The sequence below is a fragment of the Corvus brachyrhynchos genome, unplaced genomic scaffold (genome assembly GCF_000691975.1).
Source record: "Corvus brachyrhynchos isolate BGI_N302 unplaced genomic scaffold, ASM69197v1 scaffold142, whole genome shotgun sequence".
Lineage (NCBI taxonomy): Eukaryota > Metazoa > Chordata > Aves > Passeriformes > Corvidae > Corvus > Corvus brachyrhynchos.
The window spans coordinates 3,829,819-3,849,448 of NW_008237226.1; the positions used below are offsets into that span (position 1 = coordinate 3,829,819).

Here is a 19,630-nt window from a genome sequence, read left to right on the forward strand (position 1 = left end):
AGAAAGAAGCAAACTGATGTGAGGTCATTCCCTACATTCCATGTCAAGATTGAACTTCAGGACTGGGGTTTCTAATATATCTATAATAATGATGGAAATAGCTGTACCAGCCCATTTTTTTTGCTTCTGTTCAGCCTTGCCATTTGCAAGAGGCAGGAATCGGTGATTTCCAAGTGGCAAGTTTTCAGCGTTCAGTAGAAGGCATGCAGATGTCATCTGCCACTACAGCCTATTTCCTGCTTTATACTGGGTCCACTATACCACAAAAACTGGTAGATCCATTTTTGTACTCCCATCAGGCCAATACCATAAGAATGGCTGAATCAGTGGCACTACATTGGTCAGTAATGAGGATCTAATCATAAGGTCTAATGACAGGTCAAACAGATAGGTCCCTGACCCAGTTTCCTAATCTTGAACTACTCTCAGCTCTGACACCTCTTGAGCCAAAGGCAGTGTCTTTGTGCTGTTGTTTCACAGATTAACATGAATTGTCTTATCTGTTTTTGACCTTTTTTCTAGTAACTCCATTAAATGGAAACTTCATTGTTTCTTGGCAAGTTGCAAGCACAGTGGGAATATCAGGCACATGAATTAGGGAACAACAAACTGCAACTCACAAGGAGCAAGTCTTTGCCTACTTCATCAATATCTGGTACAAATTTTTCAATAGGTTGTGCGGGTCTGGAAGTAAAAGCATTTCTTGGAAGGGCAACATCCTTAGGCCAGTCCTCTTCTTCCGGGAGTCCAATTACACTGTGAAATGAAAAACACAATGTTAGGTCTGAACATTTATGCAGTTTCCCCTTTATATTGATTACAATGAGTGACAGTTTGTAAGTATTTTTGTTTAAATGAGCTTAACTATTTAATTAATTTAATTGCAGTAGTGCAATGATCTCTGTGAACAGAAGCTGATCAACACAGGTCCTCAATGTGTTTGGTAGAAATCATTTTGCGGGCAGCACAATTTTCTGGCCTAAGTCTCAATTTTCTGAGTCTTTTTGTTGAAAAAAGGCAGAGTGCTTTAGAAAAAAGTTGCTTAGCTCTTGACTGGATGGCGCAACATATGTCACTCCAGGATGATTAAACGCAGTAGGTTTCAAAGGGGAATTGCGTGCAAGGATCTTTTTTTCACAAGAATAGGGACTGAGAGAAGAGTGTGGGTCAAGATGAGGGTAAGGCAATAAAAGGGATGTTTCATAATGCTTCAAAGCTATGTGCAGTAATTGTTGCCCAAATTTAAACAATTTATTTGCTTCACAATACAGGTTTTAAAGTCTCAATTTAGAAGTGGAAAGGCACTTGAGTGTCTTTGTGGTTTTCCTTTCAATTGTGTTTTAGTTTTTCTTCACTCTTTTACAGAATATTTTAATTTCTTTTAATATTTTTTGTCTTTATTCTTTAAATTATACAAGATATTTATACTTATTAAATAATCATGCTGAGGTCTAAAACCCAAATAAATTAAATAATAGGTAAACCACCAATGATGCATTATGTCTCATACCTTTCACATTTTAGTCTAATGCTAGTATTTGTAGGGTTGAAAACCAGTTTCTGATGGAAATTCTGGAAAAGACCATACATTTCTTGCCTGGTTTCAGGGAAAAGAAATTGTTATAACCTGTAAAATCGAGATTTTCAATGGAAATGCTGACAGGCTAAGACAAGAAAAGACATAATGTCACTGAATATTTGGGCCTGGACAAAGCCCACTGCCACTAGGGAGCAGCATTGACCTTTTTTCTCACCGAGTTTGTTGCAAGATCGGGGGAGGCCATGGGCCAACCACACCGAGGTAAATCATACGTTACCTCAGCGAACTTAATGGAATTACCCCACCTTCCACCTACATGGATTTTAGATTGTAATTTGACTCACCTAAAATACCTCTAAAAATTAATATGCCCTCAAAATAACAGCATGGCTGGAAGGGCAAAGCAATTACAGTCGCAGGACAATGAAATCCTACTACACCTGGACATACCACAACTCTTGGGAAACGCTAAGTTGAATCCGTATGAAAAACCACACTTGGCGTTCATCACCAGGTACAATGTGGGTATGGGGCAGCCCCCTTGGCCAGGGCAATTTAAGCCTTTGGATTAGATATTTCAGGATCTGGTCCCATATTAAATATAATACAAATAGCATCACAGATGGGAGAGATAGGTATTTTAAATAACAATGACATTTAACCTGTCATTCAAATGTGTTTGGTTAGTCCCGCTTCTTTTAACAAATGTGTGGCAGAGAACGAACAGGGCAGAATAAGCACAGGCAAAGCTAATGACGAGAAAGCAGGAGGCAGCCTGCCAGACGGGGTAGGCTGGATGAGACTGAGAGTGGAAAGGACAGACATACTTAGCTACACACACAGAGTACTCAAACCCCCTTAATAATGAATGTCTGGGTAGCTGTTCTCACTCTAATGGTCTGGTGGCACCACCACTTCAGTGACTAAGTTTGGGAGTATATTAGTAAGTTTCACCTCCTGCCAAAGGTTCAGGCCTGGTCTTGAGAAATGCTGAGTACTTTCCACTCCCATTGATCACAATGGGAAACAAATCTGCTCAAACCACAGCAGTTTAGCAAAATCTATGAGGATATGCCACATGCTGGTAGTGTCCTGGAAAAGCAGGAGAATGTTTTGGGACATTTACAAGGGATTTACGTTTACCCTCACACCCAGTGGAATTTTACTGACAAATCACAATGCACATGCAAAGCAAAGGCAGACGGCAGCCGCATTATCTGAAAGAATGCATCAGCCCAGATTGCATGCAAATCCTGAAACTTCCTTCTGTCCAAACTGATCTCCAGAATGAGTCACTACTGTAGAAAGAAACAACCCTCCTACAAGAAGAGCTATGCCTAACTGTAGGGGGTTCTCCAGCTGTGAAAACACAAAATAAACACTACTTGGCATAACCCCTCAGAACCCAAGACAGAAACTTTTCAACTATTTAAGAACAGTACAAAAGAAGAAAACCCAAACCTTCTCTGTAAGTAGATGTGCAACAAGGAATTTCCTCTAAATTTAGCACAGCATTTTCTTTTCTTAGTGAATTCTTTTCTGCACAGGTAATCTCAGCCCCTAGGGATGGAAAGATCCCCGTTGGAGGCTGCCACTAGCAGCTAGGCATTTAATCCTAGCCCAGTTCATTTTCATTTTCCCCTTAAATGTCACAAACGAAAGAAATCACAGCTATGTCTTTTTAAATTGCAAAACACGTTGTATGTATCAAAGCTGTCTTCATTTAATAAAGCAGAATATTGTAGGGCTAAAGTAGTAGTTTTGGCAGAAGAAGAAAAAGGAAACTTTAAGGACTGATTTTTCTGGATTGGGCAGGAAGAGCTATTTAGCGCATGACAAATTAACCACACAAGTGAGTCACATACTCATGGTATGGTATGCAGGAAAGGGAAGTCAACTGTGTGAAATCAAGACCTGCAATTTAGGAACCCCACATTAAATAATGAAAAAGCTTAGAAACAGATCCGTTATGATTTGAGAACTGGAAAAATGGTTAAACTGAGAAATTCATTATTTGTTCAGTTTAAGCTTTCTTAGAAATTTTACTATTTTCTCTTTGGAATATCTTCAAGAAAATAACATTTTGGAATAATACTTCTCTCTCTCTCTCTCTGTGCTATCTACTTCTTATTTCATCCAGATCCCTGGATCCCTGCAGTCCCTCCATACAGAAAGGGAAGTCAGAGGTGCAGAGGCAAACAGACATTCAGTCTCTGGATTGGTACCAGCTCTGTGTGGCTTTGATTTCCTAACTACATGATATGGACATCAGATCTTAAATTTACTTAAAGTATGCCTCTTAAAAATATGCCTCTTAAAATGCCTCTTAAAAATACAGCAATGGCCCTTACTCTGAACAGCTTTTACAAGAAAACAGTAATATAATCCTACTTAATTATCATCTTGGTAGTATCAATAACTTAATTTTGGACGAGAAATATTTTAGCTCAGTGAGTTTAGAGTCTATCCACCTCCTTAACCTATCTGATACATCTGAAAAACACAAACTCATATAATTGTAAAATGGTTTTAAAATAAAGTCAATTTATCTCTGAGAAAGCAAGTTAAAATATTTCCTCTGTTCTCATAGTTACCTTCCTGACCAAAATAAGGACTGTTAACAGGCTACAGAATGCAGTGTAAAAGCTAATGTATTTTCAGATGTTCAGAAGTCTTTTCTGCAAAGATGCTGTTGGTAATAATCTTAGAGATTTCAGCTTTTAATGTATTCTAATGTTGTTTTCTGCAATGCACGAAGAAATCACCAAAAAATAAAACCTCTGTGTTTGTTTACATGAAGAGAATCTCTTGGACTTAACTGTTTATGAATATGTATGAATGGCACATGCACAGTATGTTTAAGAGACTTAAAAAGCCCAAACCCAGAGACCTCATAACTTCCTGATGATGGCTGTCAGTTTTGCAGAACTATATTCCATGTTGCTTCCTCCTCCCACTCTGACACAGAATACACGGAAATATCATGTTGCATATGGCAGAAATAGGAAATATGTTCTAGGAATACTTTGTTCTAGTTGCACGATTACATAAAAACATGGCAGAGCAATCTCAGGGTTTCAATGTTAAACAGATACTGACATAAGGCAACTAGTTACTACTTACTCAAAGATTTTTCCTAGTTGATCAACATCTGAATTTCCACGGAAGAGTGGTCTGAAAAAATAAAAAAAAGTTTTTAGGATGTGACTTGCTTTAATGAATGTAAATTTGTATTTGTCATTGACAGTTGCCAATGCAGGGTGAAAACGTGGGGGTTTTTTGAGACTTCAGATCTTCTGCTTCCATGCTTTATCCAGTCTGTGAGTGAACCTTTCAAGTTTCTACTAAAACTGGTAAGAAAAGGGGACAGATGACACATATTTTTGAATACACTGCTTTTGAAAATTTAATTGTGCCCTTTTGCATGAATGAGATAATTTTCCCTCAACTAATACTGTCCTATGAATTATATCATGAACAAAATAGTTTTCACTACAAAGAACACTAAAACAACCGTTAAGAGAGACAAAAACAGAGTGAATGTCATGCAATTCATGAAAACATAATAAAATTAGAGATTAATTATTAATATAAATTCAAAATTTAATTTCTTGCCTACTGTATACTGGAAATGTGCTCCTAGGTCTAAGGGGTCAAATAAATGACAATGGATTCATGAAGGTCTGTAAACAATGGGGTGTGAAACGGTACAGAATTTACCTTGAAGTAGAGGAATACTTCTGCTGCATAAATAAAGATATGTTCAGGAAAGAAACAAATTGTTAGGCTGAATGTCCAAAGGCTTTTAGAAAAAAACAGTGACTAAAAATACTTTCAGACACACTTCTTCTTTTCCAGTACAATTTAAAATATTTTCACTCATCATGTATAAAATACTATCACCCCATAGTGCCAATGTAAAATATGAAATTCTGATTTGTATGGCAGTATGGCTGTATTGCCAGCTTTGTGTTGAATTCGGTAAGGTGTGAACAACAGTGCAATTTTATGTTCAAACTCCCAAGATATTCCAACATTTTACTGACAGATGAGTAAGGATCCGGCCAAGAATGAGGGATCTGTGAAGATGAGGCCACAGATGTTATGTACATTTTGGTTCAACAAATGGTAGATTACTCCAAGAAACACGAGTCACACACACTGCAAACTGAGATAGCAACTTGGGTCGACTGATAGTCAGGCTGCCCCTCTACTCTGGATCACGGCTCCCTAAGTACAGTGCATGTTGTAAACTCATGGTTACAGTTTCTAAAACTGTTCAGCTGAGACACAGCGACTGATGAACAATGCATAATCCCATGCCTTCACTGGCAGTCTTTGGTTACAGAGAAATACCCACTCTCCTGCCTCTCTCTGCATACTCCTCTTCTGTCTGATACAAGTCTCTGACACCAGTGACAGCCAAAGGCATAATTTCACTGCTGCTTTTCATAGGAGGAGATCTCTCCCATCTACAGTGGACAACAAGGAGTAGTCAGCTATGGTCCTTCCCCTCTCATTGCCCATATGTAGGAGTAGGTGTAGGATCTGGATCTCCTGTTGCTAACCATGAGTTAATGCTGAAAAATGACACTTTCCATCTTGACACTCTCACAAAGGCAGCGGAGCTCCATGTCACTGCCTGTCTTGTGGGTCCATTCCAAATACAGTAAGTAGACACAGAGCACTGTGACATTTCTTAGTTAGACATAACAATCTCTGCAGAAATCTGGGCCACCATGAAAAAGCAGCAAACTGGCAGACATGCAGCTCTTTGATGAACTAAACATGCACTTTGCCTCCTTCTTGTGTGCTGCCATCCAGGTCATGTCATATCAACTTATACTCCAAACTGCTTTGTGCAAGGACATTGAGAGAACAATTTAATCAAGTCTGATTTGAAACCATCTGACATGAGATTTGATCAGATGGAGTAAAATGTGGTAGCCTGTTTTTGTCCATAAAGGGCTTTATTTATTTTGATTCTGAATAAATAATAAACCATGGGATGTTTTCTTCCCAGATATACATGATATTTACTAACTGTAGCTACTTTGACAAAACCATTGCAACTCATACTTCGGGATTTCTGTATTTTTTTTAAGCTTTAAGGTATATAGTAATACTGGCTTCTAGGAAAACCCAAAGCTTAACCCACTCAGACAGGAGCATCTACTTCCACCCTAGGTTTTGAGCCTGATTTTCAAAACATTCAATAGCTACAATCCTAGCATTGTTTGTGGCAGCACACACACTCTTAGACTCTTGACTCCAAAGTCAAGCAATATGACCTCAGACATTTTTTTGAAATACTGCTTGAAATTACTAACATACAGTTACTTTGAAATTTAATTTCGGCTCTAGCATTAGAATATTGGGGCCCTTTAAACTAACACAATCTACACATTCAAATAATCGTATCTATGCAAATGTAAAGTGTATTTAATGTTTTAAAATGTATGCTGAACCCTGCATTAATGTGAAAGCTTGGCAAAGGCAGCCTTGTTTGCAAATCACCTTAGGCAGTGTCATGCCAAAACAAGTACAATTCTTGGGATTTTTAAGGAAGGTTTTTCCCATCATTGCTGCTGTCTCAAATTTACTAAGGGCTAAAGCAAGAATTTAAATTCTTTTGAAAGTATAATTATATAACACAAGGTGACCTTCCAACATACTTTGATATTTCATCATAATGAAGTGTTATTAGTTCATCTTTCAGCTTCCTATCCATCCCACCATCATGACTACAACAGGATGCCAACTCCAGGTTAGGCACCACTAAAATAATGAAATTTGCCTCATGAATTTTGGCTAGAGGTTCAATTGGAATATTGGATGGATGATTGGGGAAATAGATTCCCCTAACCAGCAGCTGTATGAAGGTCTCATTTCACATTTTGGCACTAGTTAACTCTTTTGTAATGACTTGACTGCTCTGCAAGTCCACTACACATAAAACTTTCACCTCAAGACAATTTTTTAAAGATTCTTAAAGGTGAACATCAGCTCTCCCACCACCTTTGAATTGAAAGCATACTCAGCAGTCACAGAAAAGTAAAATTTCACCTTTGTTCTTGGTATCTTTCACTTGACTCATACACCCACTCACTCCCTGAGGTTTATTTATGCAAGCTTGATCCAGAAGTCCTTTCTTGAGCATATTTTCTCCTCTCTGTGATCATAATCTGTATAAGAATGGTTAAACTCTGGAGCCTGATTTTGTACAATTCCTTCTTTTTTTTCTTCAGGAAAGGCATGGAGATGAGTTTGTGTCCTATGGCAAGGGATGTGAGTCTGTCCTCTGGCTTCAAAAAACACCTAAAATCTGTGAGGACATGTATCTCAGGAAAGAGGGGTATTCCAATGGATGAAAGAGCTATCCATGGGAATTTATTTGCCTTTTGTGTGGGTTCCTCAATCCTCTTAAACAACCCTGACTTTGCTTGCTACAAAATCCATACTCTGAAGGCTCCAACACCATTATTGTTACTAAACACACACCAAGTAGGGAAGAAGATGGGACAAAAAGATTTGGAGTGCACCTATGACATTTAATTTCCCTGTTTGCTCATAAAGTCTCAGATGCTTCCCATTTTTGTTCGTTGTTGCTTCTTTGATTTTCCAGGGAGACTGAACAAGGAAAATGTTGCAGGGAATATGCAGGTGTCCGTGTTGTTTGACTACTCCTTCTCCTGGTCTTGGAGCTAGGCCATTATCCACTGCCTCTGGAATGACACCCACTGTATGGAGGAAAAGCCTTTTTGTGTCTACCGTAGGACCAGAATGCCCTTAGCATACAGATATGAAGATATGATGGAAGCATTGCATTACTACCCAGTGCTGCTAAAATAAACTCCTCCTGAGCCAGTAAATACCTTAGCTCCTGAGGTTCAAAATGTGCAGCTGCACAATTAAATGGTATTACCTGTGAGTCTGCATTGTGACTATTTCCACAGGATAAATCTATCTACTGTTTTGTATGTCAGTCCAACACAAAGATGCACATAACTCCTGGGCCACATGAGGAACACCAGTGCCAGCAGGTTGAGGGAGGTGATCCTTCCCTTCTGGCTCAGCACTGGTGAAGCCACACCTGGAGTGCTGAGTCCTGTTCTGAGTTCCCCAGTACAACACAGACATGGATGTACTGGAGAGAGGCCAGCAAAGGGCCATGAGGATGGTTAAGGAACTGGATTATCTGACATATGAGGAACAGCTGAGAGAGCTGAAACTGTTTAGCCTAGAGAAGACAATCTCAGTGGGGATTATATATATAAATACCAAAAGGAGGGTGCAAAAAAGATGGAGTCAAGCTGTTTTCAGTGGTGCCCAGTGACAGCACCAGAGGCAGTGGGCATGAACAGAAGCACAGGAACACCCTGTGAACATAAGGAAACAATTTTTTACTGTGGGGCTGACTGAGCACTGGCGTAGTTACTCGAAGAGGTTGTGGAGGCTCCCACCTTGGAGATATTCAAAAGCCATCTGGAGACGGTCCTGGACAACCAGTTCTAGGTGATCCTACCTGAGCTAGGGGCCTTGGACCAGAAGATACCCAGAGGTCTTTCCAATCTCAACCATTCTGTGATTGTGATAGTACAGAAATAAAAATATGGATCACAACATGAAGTTGCAAAGGAAAACCTCACAAATCCTGAAAAAGTTACCATTTGCTTAAAGTTTAAAAGGGCTTGCACCACTAGCTTTCTGGCCAAAAGGCTCTCATGCTTATACATAGCTGAACAAACTAGATTGAACCATTTACCAGCTTTAGGCTCTTTTTCTCTTGTCCATGACCTGGCTCATGCTTTTGCTCACGCTCATGCTGAGTTCCACCTTCACTGAATATTCTATCTGAACTGCATATTAGTGTCTGAAAAGTTGAGTACTTTATTTTATACACATTTTGTTTCGTGTCTGTGCTACTCAGTAAAAACTGAGATATAAACATTTCCTAAGCAAGTCTCCCTGAAAATATTTTCCCTGGTGCAACTCTATGGACATGCCAAAGCAATTCTTAAAGTATTGTATACAATGAAAATGCAATGACATCCAAGAGATAAATGAGTTTTAACTGTAAACTGGCCACAGTATTTCTAGCTTTTAGTTTCAGTCTTTGGTCTACAAAGAAAAGACAATCTAAATCTTTTCATAAGGAAAGTTAGAATTTTCATGAAGATAGGAATTAAAGATACTGATATGCACTGTTCTAGTCAAACTACAATGCAGACACAAGGAAAAAATCTAATAAAACCACATGCACAGGAAAAGATTTCTGCAGGTTTCTTGACAGTGACTGACATTTTGAACTAATTAGTGACATTCTGATTGGAAACGATCTTTTAATTTTGACACTGGTAAAATGGACACATGGAAGAAAGGTCACGTGAAGAAAAACTGTACTGAAGAGGGAAAACAAAGTAAGAAATTCACTTTCTAACCAAAATATATTACTGAGCTCTCATGACAGTTCTGGAGTTGCCAATACAAGTGCTTCCAAAGCTAGACATAGAAAATAACTTCCAAAATAACTACCTGGATTCTTTCTGCTAGTTCATTTGCTCACTGTGGTGACAACAGCAGTTAGGAATTCCATCCCCTTCCTTGTTATCACAGAAAAACGGTAAGGATAATCTCCTAATTACTAACTTGAATATATACAATATTCTTAGTGAAAAGCCTGTATACTGGTGATCCATGTGTACTCAGGCAAGTCCTACAAGAACTCCCTAAAATGAGAAGAACATAATGGGCGGGAAAGGTACAACTTGATTTTTGGGCAAGTGGGGCTTAGACACTCTGGTTGAGAAGATGCCAAGAAGTCGTTTTGGGAAGAAGAGCAGTGAATTCAGAACAGGTAGCTGCAGCTTTGAAGGCATTATACAAAATGAGGGAGGTGTTGAAAATCCATGACTATTTGACATAGTGAAGAAAAAAATGTAAAGAGAAATGCTATAGCAACAGTTTATGGAAGACGTACACGAAATTTTAGAATCTGATTGTGTTGTAGCAGTTAAGTTTAGGAGTTTGTATGTCTATGTGTATAACAGCAACAAAGTGATGGTGAAGAAATTAAAAAAGCTAAAGCCAAGTAACATTTGCCAAGGAATCCTGCACCATGCCATGGGAAACCTGCCAAACTACATAGTCAGAGATATATTAAAAGGATGGGTTGGGTTTTTTTCTTTTCATATTACAAAATGTGAATATCTGGTAAATAATCTGTCAGATTCTTAGTTACTTGTTATGAAGAAAATATTTTCATTTTAAGAATTAAAACCAAACATGACCTAAAACTGAAATTATGAGATGACTAGAAATAACATGATCTGGACTGTCCTGTGGAAACCTTTATTCAGAGGGATTATTTCTGAGTTGACTCCTAGCCACTCTTGTTCCTACCACTGCTTCTCTTTGACAAATTGCCTGGACAAGTCCGTACTACAGTATGAAAAGAGAAAGTAAAGAAAGAAAAAAAAAAAGTATCACCTTTTAAAAATGAAGATCATTGGCCTTTCTGGTATGTAAGATGAATAAGGTACAATATAAAACTTTAATCTGAAAACAGGCCATGCTGACAACATTTCATGCTCTGGACAGTTACCCACTTCCAGTCACAAGTGACTTGCCTCAGCTGTTGTGTAATTCAGAGTTCTCATTTTAAACCTAAAATTTCCTTGTACTTCTCTCTCTCCCTTTAATAATATCTTTGTGTGGGTGGGTGCCAGACACTGCATAGGAAGAAGTTACTTCATGTAGAGGTTATTATACTTGATCATAAATTTCTCGAAACTTTTATGAAACTTACCTTCTCTCCTCCAATATGTAAGAAGAAAGATGACATAGACAAAACATTACAACTGAGGAAATACTCTTCAGCTAAAATCTGACAGAAACCAGATCAGCCATCTTGAGTTTCTCATTTTAGTCTTTAAAAGCTTAATTTCTTTCATTCAAAAATCTATCATTCTTCAAGTATGATAGTATCACAATCATGAATAAGAGCTCTTAGATGGGGCTATCTCAGTACTGAACTATTATGAGAACCACAGTTAATGCATTAAAACCTGCAACAATTATTATTTTCCCTGGAGTTTCTCATGCCACCCAGTAGACAGAAGCAGATACAAAAAGAGGTAGTTTTGCGAACTTCCAGTTATGTAGTGTGTTGAATTTGCTCACCATTGCTATTTAAAATTAAGTAAATTAGTTCTAGAAATAAAGATAATATTCTGGCCCCCAAGTGCACATATAGTCTAGCTCGTAAGAAACATACAGGATTTCTTTCTTGGACTGAGAAAACCAAGAGCTTTCAGAGCTGGGTGCAGATAGAAGTGAACAAGGAAGGACCCAATTTCAGATGGACACGCATGTTCCCTTTGTAGGGGCAACTGAAAGGGAACTGTTAGTAAAAGGGAAACCAAACAGAGGCACCCTGTACAGCTTTATGATCAAAGCAGGGCAATCCTACTGTGTAGAGTGAAGTTGATCCAATATACATAATGATCTCCATAAGTAAGGGAAAACATAACCATCTTCAAAGCTTCCTTAAGAACTGGCAAAGGAAGATCTTTTTCTGGGTGCTTAAAATTTGCTTGAAACCTTTCATGTAAGCATAGTCCCAGGTGGCCTTGGAGCACAATCATGGGCCTTGTCCCCCACCACTGACATAAAAGGGAGCTTTATCACAGACATCAATGACCCCAGGTTCAAGCCAATTGAGATCTGGTTTCAAACCTCTTCTAAGAAAAAAATCATGCTTCAACAGAAGGATACATACATTATGTATGTCTATACATATATATATATATATATATACACATATATATATACCCACACATATAAGTTCCCAAAAGTAAGATAAGTGTAGATATTATCTTTGACCAGAATATGCTGTAGCATAGGCAGATCTCATCTGTTCCTGGGCAGAACTGCTTGAGAATTCATCACTGAACATTGTTTTTTGAAACAGAAGAGCCTTGATAGGTTGAGCGTCCTTCACTTACTCTTTCAGCACGCACGTCACAGTTGTCTTATCTGTGGACATTTGTTTCCCCACAAGATTTGTAGGTTTATTTCACTAGGGCTTTAAGGGTTATTATCTCAGCTCAGGAAGCATGATATAATAGCGGCACCTTGAAAACTGTCCCAACGTTTGAAGCAAATTCTGTAAATACATACACAACTGACCTTGGAAAAATGGAAGTGTGGTCTCTGCTCAGTGTGGAAAAAGAAGCATTTCTTTTGTTTGTACTGACAGTTCTACCAGCAATATGATTGAACTATCTGTGTATTAAACACCCATCTCATCACTGCGCACAGTTAAATTACATCTACTTGTCCATCATCAGTTTGAAATTTAATGACATAACTAAACTGCAGGCTTCTGCCTTTTGAAAGCAGCATCAGAAAGAAATACTGATATGACACATATGATATGGTCACAGTCTTCCCACAATCACTTATTTAGTTTGAAGCATTCTCTTCTCTTTCATGAATTTATTTCATATCCCCTTTTTAAACATGCACTCTTTAAAAACTGTTACACAGCTTTGGCCTTCTTGTGCAACTCAGTTGTGGGGTTTGAAGGCAATAATCGAGGTATGGATTATATAAAGGCTGTCTTATGTGGAAGGATAGGATCCAAGAGGGCTCCTCACTCTCCTGTTCCATCAAACAAGCAATGGTGCCAATCAGTGTGCAGGACACTGTGTGCAGGCAGTGTGTGTGTGCCCATGCAGAACTCCTCATGCCTGTGAACAAATTTGCGCATAGTTTCCTTGAACAGATCTATATCCTCCCTCCAGAGCACTGTTTTTCACCATTTCTTTCATTTCACTCATAACTTACTCCTCACTTAAAGATCTAGCAGACAGCACTCCAAAATGACACATTTTAGCCAGAATATGAAGATGCTCTTTAATGCTGTATTTCAAAGAAATGGTTTTAGAACATCTCTGTCACAGCAAAAGACCAACCTTCAAGGTAAGCAAGAGGACTTTCAGTCTGTTCCTAGTCTTTATCAATTACGTAAATGAAATGAAAGCAGTCTTCTACATGAAGTGTCTACTCCTTTATCCTCTATGAAATTTCACTGAAAATCTATTCAAATCACAGTTTTCAGAGATACAGAATTAATTTTTTTGTAGTTCCACAATTTTACTTGCAATTCCAAGATTACTTTGAGAAAGCTCATCAGTTGACATTTACCATATTTACTGATGTAAAAACCCCTTTTAAAATGGGCTTTGCTCGAGAGTGCCTCTAATGCTGGCCAAGTTTTAATCAAGGTCATGGATATAGAACAGGTTTTAAAGTCTGAGGCTGTCTAACTAAAATTCAGTAATGTTCCACAAACTGGATATGTTCAATCAGATTGCTTTCACAGTAAAGCTTTAGGCTAAGATGTTTTGTGCCATTAGGTTGACTTCTCTTGGAATACATTCTTTTAAACCAAATGTCTAACCTTGTTATCATTCTTGTATCAGGTGAAAGACTATGCACACATAATTATTGCCCAAAGGAAACTAACTCTTACCTACCTCTGATTCTTCCTTATCAAAGGGAGAAGAAAGTTACGGAACACATGTACCATACATACTGGTTCATTCAATCTGCCCAAAGATACTGAGTGAATTACCATCCACACATGCATTCCCAGGGCTTTATCTCTATCTTAGTAATGCTAAGCAAGGATCTTCACAGACTAAAATATACTGTATAGATAAAAGAACTTATACTCTAAATACTTAATACACAATAATGGGAAAGGATGTCATAAATGATGTTTTATTTTCACCATTATGAGTTACACAGAAAACGGTACATCTATTTGACTAAATTACTAGTCTAACTTTAAAAAAACCCCACCAATAGACTCTAGAACTGGGAAGAGTAAGGCAAAAAAGCAAGTATCTGACTACAAAAGCATCAGAGAAATTCTGAAAGTCAATCTTTTCTATCAGCTGCAGTAGTATAGTGACAACGTGACAATGAGGTAATGGAGGCTGCACATGGGCACTCTGTGAGACTTCAGAGAAGGGAGCTTCAAGAGGTGTCAAATTCCCATGTTTGAAGGGAAACATAGAATTCAAAGATGTTCTCAATCTAGAACATAAAATTCTCAATACAGAATGAAATCTAAGAAAAAGAGCTTTTTTTTTCCCTTCTGAGAAAACATTAAAGGCTAAGAGAGAATCCTTGGGTTTTCTCTCCATGTGGCCTTCAGCTACTCCTGTGTTGCATCAAGTACATGTTTTGATTTGTGACCACTTTATTTGCCTCCATATTAGGTGGTAATGGCACCTGTGGCTCTAAGCCTCTCTAAATTTTCAGATAAACCTGAAACATCCGAACTGTGCCCACCCACAACTAATATGTGTCATCACCTTCATCTGTAATAAAACCCTCTTGGCCAGAAAAAAACTCTGCAAGTGGATTACAACCCTTCAGACAAAAAAGGCAGGGAAAACATTTCAGTACTAAATGGCAAACTGTTATGTGAGCAGAGTTTAAATTTCAATTTCAACCTTTTTCCCCAGCTGCTGAGTCTGAGTGTCAAAAGAGATGAAAGTGGATTAGAAGGATGGTGTGAAGAAAATACTTTAATTTTTAGCAGCTGTGCTGGCTTACAGTGAATTAATAAACACCTGCAGAAAAGCTTGAGATAAGCATTTAAGGTAGGAAGTTATGTACAGCAACCATGCAAGGAAAACTGATACAGTTTTAAAAGGCCAGTTAAACTAGATACAACTTTGCCCTAAGCAATACTTCATCCCATGCAATACACTGTACTCAAGCTGTGAAGCTGTGAAATTTACATTCACTGGCCCATAACAGTGCATAGAAATCTGAGTTCACCTATTAGGAGCTCGCTGGTTATTTATCCTATTCAGCTTTTAGTGATTTCACATAAAATCTTTTTTCCCCACTTGAATCCTGACCAAAGGAAAGAGTAAGTTAATTTTTATATTAAAGAGGTTTAAAACCCAAAACCTAACTTCCAGGTGGTGACACTGCTCAGATGCCACCCTCCTCTATGCAGCGGCAGCACATTTTGTGCTCCAGATTTGTGTGTTGCAAGGCTCCCCAAATTATTTTTGCAACGATTTTGATGCTGTTGTCTCTCCTTTGCCATTACTGAACCAGAAGCCTTGCTTTTGTGTTGTCTGTGGCACAACTCTATTGGCTTTTGACATCATATTAATTGGAAGAGCACACAACTCTGTATTTACAGAATGAACACTTCCTCAGTCCTTGAAGTACTGAGCACATGTAGCTCCTTGAATCACCCCGTATCTTGAACTTTTCTGTCCCCACATTACCACAGTGTTCAACACCTTCATGCGCACTACAAGGAGTAGCGCTCAAGATCCAGATGGAGATGGCTGCCATTACAGAAAAAAAAACCCTAATTTGTTCAGAATTAAAGAAAAAAACCAGAATCCTCTTCTGGAGTAAGTGAATAATCAAGTAAAAGCCTCTTCCCATGGTAAGCCATTTTACGCCTTGCTTTTCATACAGTTGTGGCTGGCAGGTTTGCCAAAAATAAAGAGTTTGCTAAAAAGTCTGGGCCCTCTCTGAAATCCACTCGCACTTTCCAGCAAAATTCCCTTAAAATCAAACTCTTAGAAGATCTAGGAGATGAGCAACACCTACCTCTCCTTTTGCAATTACTCCTCAGGAATGGAAAAATGATTCCAAGGCAAGAGAGAAGCAAGCAAGACTGTTTCTATGCTTGAGTGGGTAGGACACCCACCTAGAATACGGTTCTGACTCTGTACCCGTACTCTTTCATTGCTAATGGTCTGATGAGATCTAGGTTTAACTGAGCATCTTCATTCTTACAGCAGCACAGTATGATTCAGCACTGCCAAACAGGCTTAATTTAACAGCTACAGATAGAAACATTACAGAAAAATCTCCTGCTATGTATACTTCTTTAGATGCTGAAAGCTTGCTCTCAAATTATTTGGATATAAAGAGCACTTAAAAAATTATTCGATTGTATAGAACAGTGTGTATGCTGTACTGACATAATCATAAAACCTGTTTCATGGACATAATCTAATAAAAAATATCTGATAATTCACTGTAGTTGGTGAAATTCTGGATGATATAGCTCATTGAGTCATGTACCTTTAGGTAACTGATTCAGACTCAGTGAAAAAAATCAATAGTAACTGAATCTTCATGCCAATTTACTCCAGCTCAGTAGAATAAATGAGTGGAAATGAAGTAATCCCTTGGATGAAATTCTTATTTGACAAATGTCTATATTCCAAAAGCACTTACTACTGGCAAACTTAGATATGTTACGAGAGAAGCTATGAATATGGAGAATATTTAAGTAAAAGAAGAAATACTCAGAGTTTTTCTTAGAGGTGCATCTGGACAGAATGCATTCAGTGCATCTATAAAAGGAAAGCAGAGCAAATTATGTATGCATTTCTGGAAGAAGTCACATGGTTTGACCATGCCAGACAGATGGTTCCTAAAACACTGCAAAACGAAGCATGCCATAAGCATAGGAAAGCAGCCAGGCAGGTCACATGCTGACACCAAGAGCTCTCTACTTGTCAAATCCTGGCTCTGTCTCTAGCAGTCAGCATACCATGGTGGCTGTGTCTCACCTGGACTCATTTATACAGGGCCAGCAGGTCAGGCAGAGCAAGCAAGCAAATGTAATGGCAGTGCCACAGGCCTTGTGCAAACAAAAGTTAGAAGCAATGCAACAACACGTGCTTTCATAGCACAAGGCGAACTCTGGCTTCAATTGAAGGAAGAAGGGACAGGAACTACTGTGACTTAGTGTGAGCTGTATCCTGCCAACACCAGCCCCCTGATGGCAAAGGTGGGCTCCAGCTACACATGGGTAACACGTGCTGCCCTGTGGCAGGTGGCACATGCACGCAGGAGAGGCTGTGGCCACCTCCCTTTCCTCACCAAGTTAGGACTCTATATCTAGGTCTTTGACATCTGCAACTACAGACAACGCACAGACTCCTAGACCACCTGGCAAGTTCTCTGCAGTGGTCTGAACCCTGCAGCGTAGGTAAGCTTTTCCACAGAGGCAGTGGGGAGCTGCCTTTGAGCACCATGACTCCCTTGGAGAAATTGTTTTCCAGAAATCTAAATATCAAACTTCTTCCTTTCTCATTGACATTTTGAGGTCTCCTCTCACAGCCAATTATTTACTTGGTACAAAGTAGTACAACATCTCAGAAAGCTGTTACATTTTGCTCTGCTATCCTTAGCTGTTTTAAAACTCCAGAGATTGAATGTTCCGTTAGGTCTGTCTGCTTTCCACTTCTCTCATGCACATTTATGGAGTTTTCTTAGGTGGAAAGAACATCTAACAGCCTTGGTGACCAATTACATATGGAGAAGTGCTAGTCTGAAGCTGTTGAAAAAGACGAGACAGATTTGTCCTATATACTTCTCAACTAGTACATACTGTCTTTATGACTGACCAATGGTAGTCAATTATTAGATTCCTTTTCTGGACAATCAAACACAGAAAACTCACTAAAGGCTGCCCAGATCAAAATGTCTGACTAGACACTTAATTTGGAAAAAAATCTTCCACACTTGGGAACTCAGCAACATGAATCACGGTTAAAGTCTAGTCTTTTTATCCCCTCTCCAGAGTGCACCAGTGTCCAGGGAAGAATCCCAGGAATTTAAATACCTTTTTGTAGCCATTTTCCTATGAAAGAGAAAAGTAAATAAAAACCATGTTTAGTTGTATTACGAGTCAAACGAAAGTACACAGAGCTTCCCTCGGCCAAACTCTAGGCAAAAAGCAAAGTCTCTCTCAGCCAAGTTCCTGCAGAGGGAAGCTGTGTGAAAGAGCCAGGAGACCCTTTCAAATGGAAAGTCTTTGGGCAGTGTACAGCTGGCTATCCCTCTTCAGGCTAGAGAGCAAGGGGCACGGATGACACTGCTCTGCTTCTCTCCTGTTCCCTGGCTGATGGAGTGACTGCCAGAAACAATCTGCAGCTGGGGGTCTCACCAAGGCAGCCCTCAGGCTGCTCTAGCTTATCACAGGCATGAACTTGTCTTTGAGATGCTCCAGAAGACACAAAGGTGGTGCACCTTCACAGCAACTGGCCAGCAGCTGTGCCTAGCACAGCTCAGATCCAGATGTTTCTGCTGCCAGCTGCATTTCCAAATATTCGTTACAAATGCTATAATGTTAATACCAAGGATTTACAAATACCTACATCATGACTGACATGTTGTGGTCTTTCTCTTAACCACGAGGTCATTTCCTCTGACCTCTGGCCAGACTAATTCAGATTGTCACAGACTGGAACGTTGCACCTCTGAGGAACATATATATTTTTAAGGACTATGTGTTCAGGGGGATTTCAGACTAGTGTTGTGCCACTTACAATGAAGAAGCTATGGGAGGCTTTCCAGGAGGAGACCTCTCTTGTCAGGTCCCATCTGGGCTTGAGCTGTGTGCAGCCACTGGCTGCCAGCCCAGAGCCACCGGGTCCCGGTCCCTTGGCCACTGCCTGGCCTGACACGACCCCCCACCTGAACCTAACAGTCAAACTAAACTTGGTCAGCTAACACCATTTCTGTGGGACTTTGTACCACTGCTTCGGGGTTCCCTTCTGGTTTTCTGTCATGGGTAGTGGCAGTTTTTGGTTTCTATGGTTTATCAACAGTTTCCCTTACCAACAGATCTATTCCTCTGACTGAAAGTCTGGCACAGTTGGAAGCTAGAAGGAAAACCACAAGTGAATGGCCTGGCACTTACCACTCATCTCCAACCACAAACCGATACAGTTACTGGATTTGACTAACGGCTATCAATCACCCCAACTGCAGACGAACAGATATGAACTAGAAAAGGCTTGAGGGAAAATATGAACTAAAAAACAACATGGTATTTTACTTTTAATGAGGTGATGCTGTCTTGGAAATGCATTTATTTCATACTCGATAATTACAGCATTATTCTGTTTGCCCTTCTCTCCATTAAGGTGTGTTTGTCCTTTGCCTAAAGCCAATGGAAATTATGCCTTGGAGATCAGGTTAAACAGAAAACAATCCTCATTGTCCAACACACTGGAATAA

General features: G+C 39.2%; 1 protein-coding gene across 2 annotated transcripts in view; it reads right to left on the bottom strand.

Moving 5' to 3' along the window:
• Positions 1-19,630, bottom strand: part of CDK6 (cyclin dependent kinase 6) — a 136,370-nt gene that overhangs the window by 13,292 nt on the left and 103,448 nt on the right. Inside the window, exons 5-6 of one of the 2 annotated variants that reach the window (XM_008629904.2) lie at positions 4,664-4,714; positions 621-756 (exon numbers count right to left, since the gene is read on the bottom strand). In XM_008629904.2, coding sequence (XP_008628126.1) covers positions 621-756; positions 4,664-4,714 — 187 coding nt within the window. The remainder of the gene's footprint in view (positions 1-620; positions 757-4,663; positions 4,715-19,630) is intronic. The other variant, XM_017729289.1, reaches the window with a different exon arrangement.